Source organism: Labrus bergylta, chromosome 9 (assembly GCF_963930695.1).
Source record: "Labrus bergylta chromosome 9, fLabBer1.1, whole genome shotgun sequence".
Classification (NCBI taxonomy): Eukaryota; Metazoa; Chordata; class Actinopteri; order Labriformes; family Labridae; genus Labrus; species Labrus bergylta.
The window spans coordinates 16217201-16231207 of record NC_089203.1 but is presented as its reverse complement, the minus strand read 5'-3'; the positions used below and the strand labels follow the sequence as shown (position 1 = coordinate 16231207).

Here is a 14007-nt window from a genome sequence, read left to right as displayed (position 1 = left end):
TTTTTCCTTTGTATTCAGCACCTTGGACAGTGTCGTATTCTGCGTAATTCATACGGGGTACTTCCTACTTAGTTATTCTGTTACACGTTGTTCAGTGTTGGTGACTTTCAGAGTGACTTCATGGAAATCAACTGGTGATTGTTGAAAACATGTATTTATTTTTAGCAACTGGCTTTAAGAATTCTCATTCAGCGTCTATAGTTTCACGAAGCTCACGTTTTTTTTTTTTTTCTAGTTTTGACCGTGTTTAAAGATAGAAGATTTTGTGTTATTTTATTTTTGGTTAAAACCTGTGATGAGCATTGCAATGTTTATTTCACTTTTTTACCAATTTAGACTTGATTTCCAAAATCTTGTCTTTTTTAAGATGAGTATTAAACTAATTTGTATTACAATGGTTATTTTAGAGGAATGGAATATTTATTTTCTTTTACAATATGTATATGATTTACCAGTTAAATGAGAGCAACCATGTAATATTTGCAGAAATGATTCTGTGTTACATGGCGTTCTTGATTTTGAACTCTAAGGGACGCTGTTGGTCAATCCAATTTAAGCTACAGAGCATCACTAAACAGTCCCCTCCCTCACCAGTCTATCCTGTGAGAGAGCGATTGGTAGTGTGCTTCATGTGGGCTGACAGAGGCGAAAAGACTCGCATGATCTGACATTTCTGTTCGGATGATAACAAACCAGAATCAACCTCTTTAGAGTTTTCTTCTGTGGAGAATAATTAGTGTGCTTGGATTGCCGCGATAGTATTTGTGTGATTATTGGATCATGGCTTGTGGAATACTTCCCTTCAGTCTTTGCGTGAAATGGCGAACTGGCTGCAGACAAAACTGGCTGCTGCTCGTTTTCTTCTTGTATCTCAACCAAATGGTCGGTGGACATATCCGATATACAATCCCGGAGGAGATGAAGAAAGGCTCCCTAATCGGAAATGTAGCACAGGATCTAGGTTTGGATGTGAAAAGGCTCCGCTCAGGGCGGGCCCGTATCGTGACCGGAGATAGCATCCAGTACACCGAGCTGAAGACAGACAAAGGGATTCTCGTCGTGAAAGAAATAATAGACCGAGAGCAGCTTTGTGGAGAGGTCGAACCTTGCAGTTTCAGCTTTGAAATAATTTTGGAAAATCCTATGGAGTTGCATCACATAACAATTGAAGTTTTAGACGTAAATGATCACCCCCCGGTATTTAAGAAATCTGACATTATGTTAGATATAAGCGAGTCTGCTGTCCTTGGGGCGCGATTTGTGCTTGACAGTGCAGAGGACCCTGATGTTGGCATCAATGGTCTTCAGAATTATGTTTTAACCTCAAACGACAATTTTGTTTTAAAGGAGCATGTAAATCCTGACGGGAGTAAATATGCAGAGATGATGCTTCAGAAGCAATTAGACAGAGAGGAAGTTCCACATCTGTCTTTAAAGCTTTTAGCAGTAGATGGTGGGAGTCCACAGAGATCTGGCACAGTGAATATAAACATAAATGTTCTTGATGCAAATGACAATGCGCCTGTGTTTAACCAGTCAGTTTATAAAGCAACGGTGATTGAGAATGCAGCAAAGGGCACTCATATTTTTTCTGTAAATGCTACAGATGCAGATACCGGATCAAATAGTTACATCACATATTCAATTTCAAACGTGAAGAGCAATGTAGCTGATTTGCTGTCTATTGATCAAGTAACTGGTGCCTTATATGTTTCAGGTCCAATGGATTTTGAGAAGGATAAAAAATACGAACTTAGAATTGATGCAAAGGATCAGGGAGGTTTAACGGATTCATGTAAAGTTGTAATAGAAGTGACTGATGTAAATGACAACGCCCCTGTCATAAGCGTGATGTCATTCACTAGTCCTGTGTCAGAGGACTCTCCTCCTGGAACAACTATTGGGATCATAAATGTTAAAGATCTTGATTCAGGTGATAACGGACAAGTGAACTGTAGAATTGAAGAAAATGCACCTTTTAAGATTAAATCCAATTTAAGAAATTATTACACTTTAGTCTCAGATACTGTATTAGATCGTGAAAGTGTTTCAGAGTATAACATCACTGTAGTTGTAACAGATGCAGGTATGCCTCCTCTCTCGTCAAAGAGAACCTTTCATTTGAAGGTCTCTGATGTGAACGATAATGCACCAGTGTTTCCACAAGGTGTTTATAATGCGTTTATCACAGAGAATAACTCTCCAGGTGTGTCTGTTATCACACTAAGGGCCAGAGATCCTGATGAAAACCAAAACGCCAGGATATCTTATATTCTGGAAGACACTAATATCGGTGGATCCCCAGTTTCTGGTTATGTCTCAGTTAATGCAGAAAGCGGAGTAGTGCACGCAGTGCGTTCATTTGATTATGAGCAGCTGAAAGAACTGGTTTTTGTGGTCAAAGCGCAGGATGGAGGCTCCCCTCCACTCAGTAGCAACGTGACAGTGAAAATGATTATCCAGGACCAGAATGACAACCCCCCTCAGGTCCTGTACCCAGTCCAGACTGGTGGGTCAGTGGTGGCTGAGATGGTGCCTCGTGCAGCAGATGTGGGCTACCTGGTGACTAAAGTGGTGGCTGTTGATGTGGACTCTGGACAGAATGCCTGGCTCTCGTATAAACTGCAGAAAGCCACAGACAGGGCGCTGTTTGAAGTGGGCTTACAGAATGGAGAAATCAGAACTATCCGTCAAGTGAATGATAAAGATGCTGTGAAACAAAGACTGACTGTTATAGTGGAGGACAACGGGCAGCCGTCTCGTTCAGCTGCAGTCATTGTTAACGTGGCGGTGGCGGACAGCTTCCCTGAAGTGCTGTCTGAGTTCACTGACTTTACACACGACAAGGAGTACAATGACAACCTGACTTTTTACTTAGTGCTGGCTTTGGCTGTAGTGTCCTTCCTCTTCATCACGTGTGTTGTGGTTATTATATCAGTGAAAATCTACAGATGGAGACAGTCTCGCACCCTGTATCACTCCAACCTCCCTGTGATTCCATATTATCCACCACGTTACTCAGACACTTTGGGCACAGGGACTCTCCAGCACGTGTACAATTACGAGGTGTGCAGGACGACTGACTCCAGAAAGAGTGACTGTAAGTTCGGCAGAGCTGGTAGTCAGAACGTGCTGATAATGGACCCCAGTTCTACAGGGACCATGCAGCGGATACAGAGTGAGAAGAGCATCCTGGATGAACCAGACTCTCCTCTAGAGGTCAGTTAAACAATGTTTCCTTTCTTTCTGCTGTTGTTCTGCTTTTTGTGTTTGGTTTCACTGATAGTGAACCGTTTTGAACTATACTGACATTTTCAGTACCATGGACAGCAGCTACATTTTCACCACATGCTTAATTCACATTTAAAGCTTAAAAAAAGTTCCTACATACCTACATCAATGGTGATTTGATGCTACAATGTCATATCATTTCACAAATACATACATTTAATGTTGTTGTTTTGTGAGTTTCAGAGTTTATTTTAAAGGGGAAATGATACACGTGTAAAGGGACAAATGCCCTTTTTTAACCTAATCTTCCGCAAGGTTATTTTGTTTTTTTCCTGTGAGTTCTCATCTTAGATTGGATACAAAATTATTTATCTCTTCCACCTGATAGGATTGTTGCAGTGTATACAGAGTGTAAATAACATCTACAACGAACCAGACTCTCTTCTGGAGGTTATTAATATTTGTCTACTGTGTCTAATATACAATCACTAGTCTGTGCCCCAAAAATCTCAGGATTCACTACCTCCTGACTTTGAAGTCAAACCTCTCATTATTTGGATATAAAGTGACTCACAGAAATCTGTCAATAACAATACCTCTTTCATGTTCCTGTCCGTAATCTGCTAATTATTTTTACTTATTGATTGTATGTATTTTTCATTTAATTATTTAATTGTTTTTACTGAATATGACTCAAACGTTCTCCTTTAGTTTATGTTATAACTTGGAATGGTGTGGTACAATAAATAGTCTTTATTGAAGTAAATATGGTTGGTTGTAATGTGATTTCCACACAGTTTTTAATACGTTTGCATTGTTGCTTGTTTCATTGACGGGGAAAGCGAAAGTCCTCTATGTAAAAGTCACATATTTCCTCTTGTAGTAGTATGATTTCTCTAACGGACTATAAGGTGGGGTGATAAGGAAGTTGGGGTACTTCTTTCTACTGTTTTTTTCAACCGTTTAACACAACTCTTTTTTTAACATAACACATAAGGCAATTATATTATTTTCCGCTGACCATTTGAGTATTAGCTGTGTGCATTCACAAGTGAAGAATTTAAATTTAAGTCCCAGTGAAGCGTGTTCAGATTTTGGACTCTAAGTGACGCTGTTGGTCAGCAAAACGTTTTTAGTGTTGTCATGAAGCCTTTTTCCCTCCCTCACTATTGCACTGTAGCATGACAGGAGAGATACAGTCCTTCCGAGAGGACAGAGATTGGGAAGGCAGTTTTTGCACAGATTCACCTTTGGAATACACAAGGAGAGCCGTGTTTTCTTATAGTTGTGCAATTTATTTGAGCTGGAGTTCAAGCTCTGGCTTTTTTCTTCAAGTTGGGACGCACCGTCTATTGTATCTGATATGGCTGCAATGGGACAACCATCCGCTAAAGGCGTAAGATGGCGATCGCCTTTACTATTACAATGTCAAATGGGATTCATTATTTTGCTTTGTTGTTTTGGTAATAGAGTGGCAGCTCAGATTCGTTATTCTATTCCTGAGGAGATGAAAAAGGGATCTGTTATCGGTAATGTTGGACAAGACCTCGGTCTAGATATGAAAAGGCTTCGTTCTGGCCGTGCCCGTATCGTGAGCGGGGAAAACATCCAGTACACCCAGTTGAAGACAGACAAAGGGACTCTGGTCGTGAACGAGAGAATAGACCGAGAGCAGCTCTGCGGAGACGTCACACCATGTAGCTTCAGTTTTGAAATAATTCTCGAAAGTCCAATTGAACTTCACCGTGTCACGGTAGAAATTTTAGATATAAATGACAATAGCCCCTTCTTTCCAAATAATGATATGCATTTTGAAATAAGCGAATCTGCCACACTTGGATCGAAATTTCCCGTTGAAAGCGCCGTGGATCCTGACGTTGGACTTAATACTTTGCAAAATTACCTTCTGTCCCCAAATAATTATTTCATTTTGAAACAATATGCAAATCCAGACGGCAGTAAATATGCTGAACTGGTGCTGCAAAAGCCATTGGACAGAGAAGAGCACTCCAACCTCCCTCTCAAAGTAATAGCTGTTGATGGTGGAAACCCACAGAGATCTGGCACGGTGAATATAAATATATCTGTCTTAGACGCAAACGACAATGCCCCTGAATTTAACCAGTCAGTGTACAGGGCCTCTGTCAAAGAAAACGCCCCAGTGGGGACATATATATCGAAAGTGAACGCAACTGATGCAGACATTGGCGCTCATGGGGAAATAATATTCAGTTTTTCAAAAACAAAAGGCACAACCGTCGATACGTTTAAAATAGATGAAAACACGGGTGTGATATCAGTTGCTGGACTCATTGACTTCGAAAAAGATAAAAAATATGAACTTAGACTGGAGGCCAAGGACCAAGGAGGTTTGACTGGGACAAGTAAAGTAATAATTGATGTCAGTGACATCAATGATAATGCTCCAGTCATCAATATCATGTCATTTACTAATACCATATCAGAGGATTCCCCTCTCGGGACAACAGTAGCTGTTCTCAATGTCAAAGACGCTGATTCAGAGAAAAATGGACATATAAAATGTACCATCGACAAAACGCATCCGTTTCGAATCGAATCTTCATTAACGAACTACTATAATCTAGTGGCGGATCAGCGTTTTGATAGGGAGACTACTTCTGAATACGATATTACTATAGAAGCCACCGATTCAGGGTCTCCTCCTCTCTCTAGCTCTGTCACATTGCAACTTAGAATCTCTGACGTAAACGATAACGGACCAGTGTTCATTAAAAACGTATATTCAGCTTACATCACAGAGAATAATTCCCCTGGAGTGTCCATTACAACTGTTAGTGCTCAGGACTCTGACTGGGGTCAAAACGCGAGAATCTCCTATTTCCTGGAGTACCCACAAATCAGCGGTAATCCAGTGTCCAACTATGTGTCCATAAACTCTGACACTGGCGTTGTACATGCTCTGCGCTCGTTTGATTATGAACAAATCAAAGAACTTAAGCTAACAATCAAAGCTCAAGATGGAGGCTCCCCTCCACTCAGCAGCAACGTAACAGTAAAAATAGTGATCCAGGACCAGAACGACAACCCCCCTCAGGTCCTGTACCCAGTCCAGACTGGTGGATCAGTGGTGGCTGAGATGGTGCCTCGTGCAGCAGATGTGGGCTACCTGGTGACTAAAGTGGTGGCTGTTGATGTGGACTCTGGACAGAATGCCTGGCTCTCGTATAAACTGCAGAAAGCCACAGACAGGGCGCTGTTTGAAGTGGGCTTACAGAATGGAGAAATCAGAACTATCCGTCAAGTGAATGATAAAGATGCTGTGAAACAAAGACTGACTGTTATAGTGGAGGACAACGGGCAGCCGTCTCGTTCAGCTGCAGTCATTGTTAACGTGGCGGTGGCGGACAGCTTCCCTGAAGTGCTGTCTGAGTTCACTGACTTTACACACGACAAGGAGTACAATGACAACCTGACTTTTTACTTAGTGCTGTCTTTGGCTGTAGTGTCCTTCCTCTTCATCACGTGTGTAGTGGTTATTATATCAGTGAAAATCTACAGATGGAGACAGTCTCGCACCCTGTATCACTCCAACCTCCCTGTGATTCCATATTATCCACCACGTTACTCAGACACTTTGGGCACAGGGACTCTCCAGCACGTGTACAATTACGAGGTGTGCAGGACGACGGACTCCAGAAAGAGTGACATGAAATATATGCAGCCGATGAGTCAGAGTCTTGTCAGCGTTGATGCAACCGATTCGGAATCACCACAGGTGGAAAACCAAATAACAGGCAACTGCTCTCAAATGTCAACATTGGTGAGTGACAAATTAGATTTCTTCCCTTCTATTTCTTCTGATATTGATGTTTTTTTTTTTGTTTGTTTTTTTTTTAACGTTGGTTAAGTACTTGGAGCACTGTTTGAGAAACAGAGTGGCAATCTTTTTTCGCTGTCCGTGGTGCTGAAGCATTAGATGGATTATTTATATTTTCCTTTTGCACGTGGTGTCATGAAAGGCGAGCTATTTCGTCTTTAATCAAACGACAGCATTACTTCAATATAATACAATGTTGGTTAACCCTATATGCTCCATAGAATCACACTGACCTCTATCCGGATGTTGCTCTGCTAGACAAACCCCCAAATACTTATATTGTCCTCAAAAGTTTAAGTTTTGAACCCACATCAGTCTCAGTGGATTCAACAATTTTTTTCAACCTATTTCTTAGTGTTCGTTTTATTTGATAGTTTTTATAATGTACTTCGATTTGTTCGTATAACCCTCATATGCATTTAATATCATGATATAGATCCTCATCTATAACTGAAGTGTTTTGAACAGGATGAGGCTTAAATGGACTTGCATTATATCAGTATGATTTTACAGTTGAGATGCTGCTGTGAAGCAAGACCTGGCCATTAAAAAAAATAGACATTGCCTATTTAAAGCTTTAAATTAAAAAAAAAAAGGGAAAGGGAGCATTTATCTTTCGATAGAACATTTAAAGTTTTCATACTGAGATACCCACACAAACATTACCCTGGATGGGCTCTGAGCGCCGCTGTTGATACATCATTGACTTACTGTTTTAATGAGCAGAGCTGCGATCCGCCCCTTGTATCCAATTCCTTGTTTCATTGATGGGGGAGAAGACAGTCTCTTCGGAGGTGTTTACAGAGCAGCATTTATCGTTTACATTTTCAGCGGAAAATGCCATTCATTTGATTATTTCTGGATTTAATTACACCAGTTTTCCACTGAAAGGAATTACGTCGTTTATACCGCTCTGGATTATGATGTCTTTTCTTGGGATCACCGCTTTCAGAGGCCCATGGCAAACACTGGTTGTCATTCTTTGTCTTTTCATGCTGAGCTCAGTGAGTGGACAGGCTCGGTACTCCGTACCGGAGGAGCAGGCAGAAGGGTCTTTTGTTGGAAACATCGCTCGAGACTTGGGTCTGGATGTTGCGAGGCTCATATCAGGAAAAGCTCGTATTATTATGAAAGGAAGTCGACAGTACGTTGATTTAAACCGGGACAAAGGCACCCTCGTTATTAAAGAGCGAGTAGACCGAGAAGAACTGTGCGGAAAGACGACGCCCTGTAGCTTCAGCTTCGAGTTGATTTTAGAAAATCCAATCCAGCTTTATCGGGTCACAGTGGAGGTAGTAGACATAAACGATAACAGCCCGTCGTTCCCAAAGGATGAGATCAGTTTGAAAATTGTTGAGAGTGTTGCGTCAGGCACTCGTTTCTCTTTGGTAAATGCAGACGACCCCGATGTTGGTATTAATGATATTCAAAAATATACACTTAAACCCTCTGATCATTTTAAATTGGAAGTACAGAACCAGCCTGATGGAGGGCGTTACATCGAAATGGTTTTGCAAAACCCGTTGGACCGAGAGAAAGAGGAGACTCACTCTCTCGTGCTGCTTGCTTCAGATGGAGGAGAGCCTCACAGATCAGGGACGGTGCGTATTCATATCAGTGTGCTGGATGCTAATGATAATGCGCCAGTCTGTAGTCAGCCTGTTTATAAAGCAGATGTCCGAGAGAACTCTCCTGCAGGAACAGTGGTGACCACTGTCAGTGCGAATGACGCAGATAAAGGTGTATATGGAGATGTCATATTTTCACTTCCTCATATCACGAGAGAGGTGAGGCAGCTTTTTGAGGTAAATGTAAAATCTGGAGAGATTAAAGTAGCAGGTAAACTGGATTTTGAAAAATCTCAAACATATCAATTAAACGTTCAGGCCAGTGACCACGGGGGATATACAGACACGTGTAAAGTTATTATTCAGATAATTGACGAGAACGACAACGTCCCAACAATACAATTGATGTCATTTTCAAACTCGATATCCGAGGACTCTCCTCCAGGTACAACACTAGCTGTTGTTAATGTGGATGACGAAGACTCTGACGGTAACGGTGTCGTCAAATGCTCCATTAACTCTGACATCCCATTCAAAATGGAGTCTTCATTAACAGGATATTATACGATTGTAACTGAAGACTTTTTAGACAGGGAAAGTGTTCCTGAGTATAATATCACAATCACCGTATCTGACCAGGGCTCTCCGCCACTGTCGAGCAGTAAGACCATAAATGTTAAAGTTTCTGACGTGAACGACAGCCCACCAAAGTTTGATCAATCAGAATATAGTAAGACTGTACCTGAGAACAACCCTCCCGGAGTTTCTGTTTTCACCCTCAGTGCTAGTGATGCAGACTGGGGCCAAAACGCTCGTGTTTCTTACCTCCTAGAAGAGAAAGAGATTAATGGGGTCGCTGTGTCTTCACTGGTGTCAGCAAATTCAGAAAGTGGCGTCATTCATGCAGTGAGGTCGTTTGATTTTGAGCAAATCAAGTGGTTTGAATTCAACGTAACAGCTCGTGATGCTGGATCCCCTCCTCTGACTTCGGTGGCTACAGTAAGAATAGTGATCCAGGACCAGAATGACAACCCCCCTCAGGTCCTGTACCCAGTCCAGACTGGTGGTTCAATGGTGGCTGAGATGGTGCCTCGTGCAGCAGATGTGGGCTACCTGGTGACTAAAGTGGTGGCTGTTGATGTGGACTCTGGACAGAATGCCTGGCTCTCGTATAAACTGCAGAAAGCCACAGACAGGGCGCTGTTTGAAGTGGGCTTACAGAATGGAGAAATCAGAACTATCCGCCAAGTGAATGATAAAGATGCTGTGAAACAAAGACTGACTGTTATAGTGGAGGACAACGGGCAGCCGTCTCGTTCAGCTGCAGTCGTTGTTAATGTGGCGGTGGCGGACAGCTTCCCTGAAGTGCTGTCTGAGTTCACTGACTTTACACACGACAAGGAGTACAATGACAACCTGACTTTTTACTTAGTGCTGGCTTTGGCTGTAGTGTCCTTCCTCTTCATCACGTGTGTAGTGGTTATTATATCAGTGAAAATCTACAGATGGAGACAGTCTCGCACCCTGTTTCACTCCAACCTCCCTGTGATTCCATATTATCCACCACGTTACTCAGACACTTTGGGCACAGGGACTCTCCAGCACGTGTACAATTACGAGGTGTGCAGGACGACTGACTCCAGAAAGAGTGACTGTAAGTTCGGCAGAGCTGGTAGTCAGAACGTGTTGATAATGGACCCCAGTTCTACAGGGACCATGCAGAGGATACAGAGTGAGAAGAGCCTCCTGGATGAACCAGACTCTCCTCTAGAGGTTAGTTTATTGCTCCATCATTCCTTATACACTTATATGCTTTTTACTTTTAAAATCCACATTGCTTGGGTTTTCGCTTGACTCTTACTGCTTAGAGGTCAACTTCAGCACCACTAGTGTTGGACAGCTCCTCATCTAATTGAGCCAGTTGGCTGTGTTTGGCCTATGCATTAAGAAGTGTCCCCACCATGAAATCAGCTGTTATGTGTTAAAAATCTCACATTTTTGGTCATCCTGTTTTGCGTGTGTTGCAGTTGGACATTTTTTTCAGCTTTCATATAAATTTTATTGTGGAGGAAAAAGGCAAATGTATCTAATACTTTGCCGATAGAGTGATTTCAGATGATTACATTTATTTTCATTACACTGCCTTTTATCTACTTCTTCTCTGCAATTACTTCTGTGCTTCAGCTACATCTTTTATCTTATTTTCAGTTCAATAAACCGTGTACTTGCATACACTGAATTACACTCCACTTAATTCCTAAACGTTAGCAGGTTCCTTACTGACATACTCAAAGAGATAGTTCTCCCCTTTATGGAGTTATGCAGTTGCTGTTTTCACATCGAACTGTAAGGGCCGCTGTTGGTCTTCAAAGCACTTTGGGAGCCTTTTTTAAATGCAGCAACACCTCCTATTCTTGTCATAGTGTGCCGTGCAGAGCAGGGCATTTAAGTCTTCATTTTCACCGGGGTTTCTGAGACCAAGGTGTTCGTGGTCTCAGCTTAGATTCAAACAACATCAACGATAGGACTTTCTCCGGTAATAAACCGTTTTTTTTGTGCCATATTTTAAGTAGAGTGGATTGCTTCGGAAATATGGCTTTTTTCATCAGAGAACCCTTGGTAAAATGGCAAGTACAGGCCTTCATCCTTGTTTTTCTATTTGACTTTACACTTTGTCAGATTCGCTATTCGGTCCCAGAGGAGATGAGAAAAGGCGCCTTCGTAGGAAATGTGGCAGAAGATTTAGGCATCGACGTTAAACGACTCACATCAGGCGGTGCCCGAATTGTAAGCAGCGATAGCAGCGAGTATGTTAGGCTCGATATAGACAAAGGGATTCTAGTGGTGGGGGAAAGGATAGACAGAGAGCAGCTCTGCGGGCAGACATCGCCCTGTAGCCTGAATTTTGAAATGATAATGATGAACCCAATGCAGTTACATAGTGTTGTAGTGGAAGTTTTGGATGTTAATGATAACGCACCGGTGTTTCCCGAGAAAGAAGTGCATGTAGAAATAGTAGAATCTGCTCTTCCAGGGACCGAAATATTACAAGAGAGTGCTACAGACCCTGACGTTGGCATTAACGCTTTAGGCGGATATACATTGCACCCAACAACACATTTCAGTATTAAAGTCCTGTCCAGCCCAAATGGTCACAAATATGCACAGTTGTATCTTTCTAATGCGTTGGACCGCGAGAGAGAAGAAAAGCTGCTTCTCACACTGACTGCAGTGGACGGCGGTGAGCCACAGCGGTCGGGCACGCTGAAAATACATGTAACTGTGCGAGACACTAATGATAATGCTCCGGTGTTTACACAATCGTTATTCAAGGCGTCTGTTAAAGAAAATATTCGAAAAGGAGCCTCGGTGCTGCGTGTGAGCGCAACAGATGCAGATGAGGGAATGAATGGTCGTGTTTCATATCACTTTAATCGCATGTCAGGTAATGTGGCTGAGCTATTTAATCTGGATGAAAACAGCGGTGATTTAACTGTAAACGGCGTCATCGATTACGAAGAGAATAAAATCTATGAGATTGGTGTGCAGGCTAAAGACCAAGGCGGACAAAGCACATCAACCAAAGTAATAATTGAAGTCACGGATGTAAATGACAATGCCCCTGTAATAACATTAACCTCGTTTTCTAATGCTATAGCAGAGGACTCCCCTAGTGGAACTACTGTGGCGATCATAAACGTTAAAGATCTGGATTCAGGCAAAAATGGCAAAGTAGACTGCTCAGTTAACGGCAATATCCCGTTTGCAATCCACTCATCTCTAAAGAATTATTACACTCTGGTGACAAATGGTGTCCTTGATAGGGAGCGTAATCCTGTTTACAACATCACGTTTACAGCTGTGGATGAAGGGAGCCCATCAATGTCAACTAACAAGACAATAACACTTCGAATATCCGACGTCAATGACAATGCACCCGTATTTGAACAGCGTTATTATGAAGCCAACATTATGGAGAATAATTCGCCAGGATTATCTGTGTTTTCCTTGAAGGCACACGACTCGGACTCCGGGCCTAACGCACGTGTATCTTACCTGCTAATTGACAGTCAGTTGAATGGTTACCCCATATCTACTTATATATCTGTTAACGCAGAAGACGGAGTTATACAGGCTGTTCGATCATTTGACTTTGAGCAAATTAAAAATCTAAACATATGTGTGAAAGCGCAGGATGGAGGTTCTCCGCCTTTAAGCAGCAATACCACGCTGCAATTAAATATTCAAGACCAGAATGACAACCCCCCTCAGGTCCTGTACCCAGTCCAGACTGGTGGATCAGTGGTGGCTGAGATGGTGCCTCGTGCAGCAGATGTGGGCTATCTGGTGACTAAAGTGGTGGCTGTTGATGTGGACTCTGGACAGAATGCCTGGCTCTCGTATAAACTGCAGAAAGCCACAGACAGGGCGCTGTTTGAAGTGGGCTTACAGAATGGAGAAATCAGAACTATCCGCCAAGTGAATGATAAAGATGCTGTGAAACAAAGACTGACTGTTATAGTGGAGGACAACGGGCAGCCGTCTCGTTCAGCTGCAGTCATTGTTAACGTGGCGGTGGCGGACAGCTTCCCTGAAGTGCTGTCTGAGTTCACTGACTTTACACACGACAAGGAGTACAATGACAACCTGACTTTTTACTTAGTGCTGGCTTTGGCTGTAGTGTCCTTCCTCTTCATCACGTGTGTAGTGGTTATTATATCAGTGAAAATCTACAGATGGAGACAGTCTCGCACTCTGTATCACTCCAACCTCCCTGTGATTCCATATTATCCACCACGTTACTCAGACACTTTGGGCACAGGGACTCTCCAGCACGTGTACAATTACGAGGTGTGCAGGACGACTGACTCCAGAAAGAGTGACTGTAAGTTCGGCAGAGCTGGTAGTCAGAACGTGCTGATAATGGACCCCAGTTCTACAGGGACCATGCAGCGGATACAGAGTGAGAAGAGCATCCTGGATGAACCAGACTCTCCTCTAGAGGTTAGTGAAATAATGAAGCCTGTTATTTGCTGCTGTTCTGCTTTCTGTGTTTGGTTGATCGTGAACTGTTTCGAAGCCATATTGTCATTTTCAGCACCATGGACAGAGGCTACATTTTCACCGTATGCTGTATTCTTTTCATTTAGAACTTTAAAACAAATACTTAGAAACCGATTTGGTGTAACAATGTTATTTCATTTCACATCGACACAACTGGAAAGTCGTTGCTGTGGCTTTTTAAGAGAGCTTTGGGGGAGGGGGGGATACACATGCTAAGGGACGTGCTGTAGTTGGTGTTACTTTTTAACTTCATTGTCTACTTCTCTCTGTCTAAAGTACTCAACA

General features: G+C 42.4%; 4 protein-coding genes across 35 annotated transcripts in view; all 4 read left to right on the top strand.

The window, feature by feature from the left end:
* LOC109979913 (protocadherin gamma-A11-like) overlaps positions 1–14007 on the top strand; it is a 312688-nt gene that overhangs the window by 161882 nt on the left and 136799 nt on the right. For 2 of the 32 annotated variants that reach the window (XM_065958640.1, XM_065958626.1), the window contains exon 1: positions 4595–7033. The exons of the other annotated variants lie outside the window; for them this stretch is intronic. In XM_065958640.1, coding sequence (XP_065814712.1) covers positions 4595–7033 — 2439 coding nt within the window. Of the gene's footprint in view, positions 1–4594; positions 7034–14007 lie in introns of those variants that run through there. 32 annotated transcript variants of the gene reach the window in all.
* LOC109976379 (protocadherin beta-4-like) lies at positions 404–4302 on the top strand. The gene is made up of 2 exons (XM_065958679.1): positions 404–1156; positions 2444–4302. The coding sequence occupies exons 1-2, from the start codon at positions 781–783 to the stop codon at positions 3226–3228; spliced, it is 1161 nt and encodes a 386-aa protein (XP_065814751.1). The 5' UTR covers positions 404–780; the 3' UTR covers positions 3229–4302.
* Positions 7147–10574, top strand: LOC114920707 (protocadherin beta-15-like). The gene is made up of 2 exons (XM_029279043.2): positions 7147–10431; positions 10527–10574. Exons 1-2 carry the CDS (start codon positions 7858–7860, stop codon positions 10572–10574), a joined length of 2622 nt encoding a protein of 873 aa, XP_029134876.2. The 5' UTR covers positions 7147–7857.
* On the top strand, positions 10556–13938 carry LOC136179931 (protocadherin gamma-A7-like). Its single transcript, XM_065958672.1, has 2 exons — positions 10556–11608; positions 12896–13938. The coding sequence occupies exons 1-2, from the start codon at positions 11251–11253 to the stop codon at positions 13936–13938; spliced, it is 1401 nt and encodes a 466-aa protein (XP_065814744.1). The 5' UTR covers positions 10556–11250.

Excerpts from the sequence above, each read along its gene's own strand:
- LOC109976379 (XM_065958679.1), top strand. The coding sequence starts at position 781 with ATGGCTTGTGGAATACTTCCCTTCAGTCTTTGCGTGAAATGGCGAACT. Across the intron at positions 1,157-2,443 it reads AAATCCTATGGAGTTGCATC|CAGTGAAAATGATTATCCAG; the intron begins ACATAACAATTG and ends GTAGCAACGTGA.
- LOC114920707 (XM_029279043.2), top strand. The coding sequence starts at position 7,858 with ATGGGGGAGAAGACAGTCTCTTCGGAGGTGTTTACAGAGCAGCATTTA. Across the intron at positions 10,432-10,526 it reads AACCAGACTCTCCTCTAGAG|AGGTCAACTTCAGCACCACT; the intron begins GTTAGTTTATTG and ends CTTACTGCTTAG.
- LOC136179931 (XM_065958672.1), top strand. The coding sequence starts at position 11,251 with ATGGCTTTTTTCATCAGAGAACCCTTGGTAAAATGGCAAGTACAGGCC. Across the intron at positions 11,609-12,895 it reads GCAGTTACATAGTGTTGTAG|TAAATATTCAAGACCAGAAT; the intron begins TGGAAGTTTTGG and ends CCACGCTGCAAT.